A 5205-nucleotide genomic window follows, 5' to 3' on the forward strand; every position below is an offset into this window, starting at 1 on the left:
TATGCGTGCGTTCAAGTATCTGTTTTTGTCTGTTCGTGTGTTTTTTAAGTGTGGTTGTGTGAGTGAATGTGTGTGGATGTTGTCTATCTAATCTTCCGAATAATTTACCCGCATTATTTATCCTTAAATCTCTCAATAATTACCACCATCATCAACATTAACATCATCCTCTACAACATCAACACCATAATTATCACCACCACCACGACCACCATCACCACCAACCACCACCGCCTACATTTTCAACAGAAACAAACAAAACTAAATTAGGAAATTCTTCAATCAGGGAAGATAAAAAACAGAAATAAACAACGAAAGTATATATCTACTTCAAGGGCGGATCTGGCTGGGGGCGGGCCAAAATTTTAAAAAATATTTGACGACCGGGAAACGGTTAGGGAAAGGGAGAACTTTTTCCGGAAAAGTTGGCCCCCTGAGGTACAATATTTTTACGACCAGGGCCAACTTTTCTGCTAATGGACCTATAATGTCCACTTTCCCTTCAAAAAGATTACTTTTCCGTTAAAATAACGACTTTCACTAACTTTTAACACAACGGGAGAGTCCCCACCCGGCCCTACCCCTTAGATCCGCCACTGTATACATTAGAATGAATTATTATAGTGACACAGTTTCACTATTAAAATTTACAAATACAGAATAACATGAGACAGTCATGAAAACATTGTGCCCGAGTCTGTGCAAATATGGATTTGATTGAAACCGAATAATTTTAATTACACAAAACGGGATGAATTTTATTTAGCAAGAGAGCCTGCGTGATAAATAAATGTCACAGGCACGAATGGAAAGGAGAATTTTTGAAAATTTCACAAGTCTTTTTATCAAACAAAAAACTAAATAAAGTTTAAAATGGAGAGAAACAAATCAAAATTAGTAGTCAGAACTTCATTCTTTGCGATAAAATATCATTTTGTGGTTATCACGCGATAGTCTGCTTTCAATACTGTCCGTACAAAACTGATAAACTCAGATGCCAAGCTTGTACGATGTATGGTGCTTTCGATCTTGCATACAAGATGTGTGTGCGTGTGTGTGTGCGTGTGTGCGCGTGTGTGCGCGTCGTGTGGATAGTCTACAGCACGAAGGTTTAAACATAGAAATGAAATGCAAACAGAGAACCAAAAAATAATAATAATTTATTCATTTTTTTTATATTGCTCGTTGGTTGATTGGTCACAGATTCAAATCACATCACGTTGAATACTATTCTCAACTAATCAACAAACAACAATCAGTGCATCTAAATATTGATTGGCTAATAAACCAATATTCAAATTCGAACGGGCCAATGAGATCGCAGCGTTTAAACCGAAGCCTCCCTCACCTTGCTCATGATTGGCTTATCTTCGTCCTTATCAATGGGCAAGCTAATACTGTGGATCCAGGCTTTAGTAAGATAGTGACGCAGACGAACAAAGGATGACCTTGATTTCAACCAATCAGTGATAGGCAATGTAGGTTAAAAAGTTTTTAAAGTGTGGCGTACCGATTTGTATTACATAATTTTATTTCTCTGAGACGTACTTCTCAGAATTTTCAGACCTTTTTTTAGTTTCTTGTAAAGAAATTGTATAAAAATGATGACACGCAAACTACAAGAGCCGCAGAAACAAACGCATGAAAGCAAAAACATTACCACCGCCACCAATAATTTTGAATCATTAAACGATAACAGTACTCTATTACAAAACCTCAAAAAATTTATTTCACCAAAAAAATCCTCCCCAAAAAAGCCACGCTCTCCGATTAGTACTTAAAAAATAACCTTTGACACCTAACCTTGGAACCGTGCTATCGGAGGTCATAGTGGTGGGGTCCAATTCAAATATGGAGGCCATGTCGTGGCCGTGGGGTACGGAGACCAGGCAGTAGACCGGGGCCTGTGGATTGCCCCGAAGTTTCGTCCGCATGGGATCACTGTTGGGGTCGTTGTCGACCTGATTGATGGTTTATTTAGGGATGGGCAGGTGTCTGAGGTTGTATTTCTTCTTATCGTTTGTTTGTTAATCTATGTTTTTACGTTCGTTAGTTTCTTTCACTCATTCGTTCATCCATTCACCAATCCATCCATCCATCAATCATTCCATTCATCAATCCATCCATCAATCCATTCATCAATCCATCCATCAATCCATCCATCAATCAAGGAAACCTCTGCAGCCAGGTAATGACCGGAAGCCAGATGTTTGAAGCGAAAGAGGCTGTTCCAATGTCCCGCCCCTCCTCTGCATGGATCGTCGTGCACAACCTGCAGCCATTTACGACGCATGTACGCAAAAATAAAAATTCCGAGAACGAGAGAAAGAGAGAGGAAAGAGAGAAAAAGAAAGAAAAAAACAAAAGGAAAGAGAGAGGAAAGAGAGAAAAAGAAAGAAAAAAACAAAGCCACACACACACACACACACACACACACAACTTCCAACAGCGCATCCAAAGAGGCAGCTGCAGCAGCAGAAGTTCTACCAGTGCTTCTCAGGAAGAAGAGAGAGAAAGAGAGAAAAAGAGAGAGAGAGAGAGAGAGAGAGAGAGAGAGAGAGAGAGAGAGAAGGAGTAGAGACAGACAGACAGGCAGGCAGCTAGCAGCAACCTCAACTTCCCAGAGGGCGTTGGAGCTGGTGGCGGCCGTGGCAGATGTTCTTCCGGTGGTCCTCAGAAAGACGTAGTGCTTCTTCTTGTATTCATCGCCCGTCAGAAACTTCTCTTGCTCCGCGTGGAAGAGTCTAACTACGTCACCCTGATGACGGTGATGATGATGATGATGACGGTGATGATGATGATGGTGGAGGTGATGATGATGGTGGTGATAGTGGTGATGGTGATGGTAGTGGTGATGATGATGATGGTGATGGCGAAAATGAAAAAATCGTTGAAAGAAAACTAAATGATCTGTCTGTATTCCCAAGCAACGGTTTAATAATCATCCTTATTGTCGTCATCATACTCCTCATCATCGTCATCCTCATCATCATTGTCATCATCATCGTCAAAATCATCATCATCATCATCACCCCTTTCAAGACGGTCTCAATGTTCTCGTGGAAATCCATGAAAAGATTGACCTTCCAGCACGTGTTCGAGTTCACCGAGTTCACCTGGAGTGATGAGGTCATCATCATCATCACCCTTATCGTCATCACCATCATTATCATCCTCACCCTTATCATCATCATCTTCATCGCCATCATCATCATTACCTCTTTACATCCGGGGTTATCGGGTAGGTCGAGATTGCTGGCGTGGAGCGGCTGCGTCGAGTTGACCGAACTCAAGATGACCTTGTCGCCGACCATGACCTTCAGAAAGGGCGCGGTCATTAACATAATTTATTCAAGTTGGCTTTATCATCATGCCAACTTCCCACTTCGTTATCATAAAATATTCACCCACTCATCCATTCAATCGTCAGTTTATCAATCCATCCACTCATCCATCCATCGATCTATCCATCCAACCATCCATCCATCCATTCATCTATCCACCAAACGTACCCACCTTATCTCCGGGGGACCTGAGTTTGTAGAAGGGTAGTATGGTGAGCCACGAGCCCTCGTTTCCCGCCGCGTCTAGGGTCACCCGCATGGCATTCTTCTCCATCTGAGCTGGAAGCCGCTTGTTCACCGTTATGAATTTGTTACTCTTCAAATGGAGGAGCTTTGTAGGGGAGGTAATAGTAGTAGTAGTAGTAGTAGTAGTAGTAGTAGTAGTAGTAGTAGAAGTAGTAGTAGTAGTAGTAGTGGTGGTAGTAGTAGTAGTAGTGGTGGTTAGTAGTGGTAGTAGTAGTAGTAGTAGTAGTAGTAGTAGTACTTGTAGTAGTAGTAGTAGTAGAGGTAGTAGTAGTTAGTAGTAGTAGTAGTAGTGGTGGTGGTGGTTGTGGTGATGACGATGATGGTGATGATGATGATGACGATGATGACGATGATGGTGGTGGTGGTGATGATGATGCACACTTGAATACTGTTTCCATAAGTGATAGGCATCCCGAGTGATTTCTTGTATTCCAATTCGTTCTGTTTTTTCTCTTGTTCGGCTGCATTCTAAAATTCATCCATTCATTCATTCATTCATTCATTCATTCATTCATTCATTCATTCATTCATTCATTCATTCATTCATTCATTCATTCATTCATTCATTCATTCATCTATCCATTCATTCATTCATACATTCAATCATTCATTCATCCAACTAACGCTGAGTTTTTTTAGTAGGGACAGATCCGTATTAACGTTTGTTAGGTTGGCGTTGTTGTTCTGCTTGGTGGCCTTCCAGAACTGCTTTTGAGCGGAATAGCGGTTATTCGGACAGACTTTGAATAGGCAATCTGTGTGTGTGTGTGTGTGTGTGTGTGTGTGTGTGTAGGTGTGTGTGTATGTGAGTGCGCGTGCGTGTGTGTTTGTGTGTGTTTATTTGGGTGTATGCATGTGTGTACGAGTAGGGAATGAATGAAATTTGACAATTATAAATGTATCTCTCTGTGCTGTAAGCAATACAAATGTAAGAACGATGAAAGAACCTACAAAAGAACAAACAAACGAACGAGTGAATGAATGTATGAACGAACGAACGAACGAACGAACGAACGAACGAACGAACGAACGAATGAATGAGCGAGCGAACGAACGAACGAACAAACGAACTTGAAAAGTAATCAAACTACCAAAGGAAAATATATGAGAAAATACACAGATCAATTGCACGGCTTGATCAAATCAATCGTAATAACGAAAGAGCTGTGAAAAAAGTTTGAAACTATATGATAGAATGAAAGAAAAAATGACAGATACATAGATGGATGGATAGATAGATAAATGAATGGATGAATGAATGAATGAATGAATGAATGAATGGATGAATGAATGAATGGATGAATGAATGGATGAATGAATGAATGGATGAATGAATGAATGGATGAATGAATGGATGAATGAATGAATGAATGGATGAATGAATGAACGAATGAATGAATGAATGAATGAATGAATGAATGAATGAATGAACGAACGAATGAATGGATAGATAGATAGATAAATAAATGAATGCTCATAGCAAACCAGATGGAATTAACATAAAAAATATGAGGATGATAAAAGATGATAAAAAATTGCGTGCTCTCGTGTGTAAATAATTAAATAATAATAATAATAATAATATTATTATTATTATTATTTTATTACTACGATA

General features: G+C 39.8%; 1 protein-coding gene across 1 annotated transcript in view; it reads right to left on the minus strand.

The window, feature by feature from the left end:
- HELRODRAFT_194357 (hypothetical protein) overlaps positions 1-5205 on the minus strand; it is a gene marked incomplete at its 3' end in the record, with an annotated part of 11775 nt that overhangs the window by 3083 nt on the left and 3487 nt on the right. Inside the window, exons 5-13 of the mRNA XM_009031469.1 lie at positions 4215-4345; positions 3972-4058; positions 3517-3675; positions 3219-3317; positions 3033-3116; positions 2612-2758; positions 2177-2272; positions 1804-1961; positions 1349-1448 (exon numbers count right to left, since the gene is read on the minus strand). Coding sequence (XP_009029717.1) covers positions 1349-1448; positions 1804-1961; positions 2177-2272; positions 2612-2758; positions 3033-3116; positions 3219-3317; positions 3517-3675; positions 3972-4058; positions 4215-4345 — 1061 coding nt within the window. The remainder of the gene's footprint in view (positions 1-1348; positions 1449-1803; positions 1962-2176; positions 2273-2611; positions 2759-3032; positions 3117-3218; positions 3318-3516; positions 3676-3971; positions 4059-4214; positions 4346-5205) is intronic.

The sequence above is a fragment of the Helobdella robusta genome (genome assembly GCF_000326865.2).
Source record: "Helobdella robusta unplaced genomic scaffold HELROscaffold_74, whole genome shotgun sequence".
NCBI lineage: Eukaryota > Metazoa > Annelida > Clitellata > Rhynchobdellida > Glossiphoniidae > Helobdella > Helobdella robusta.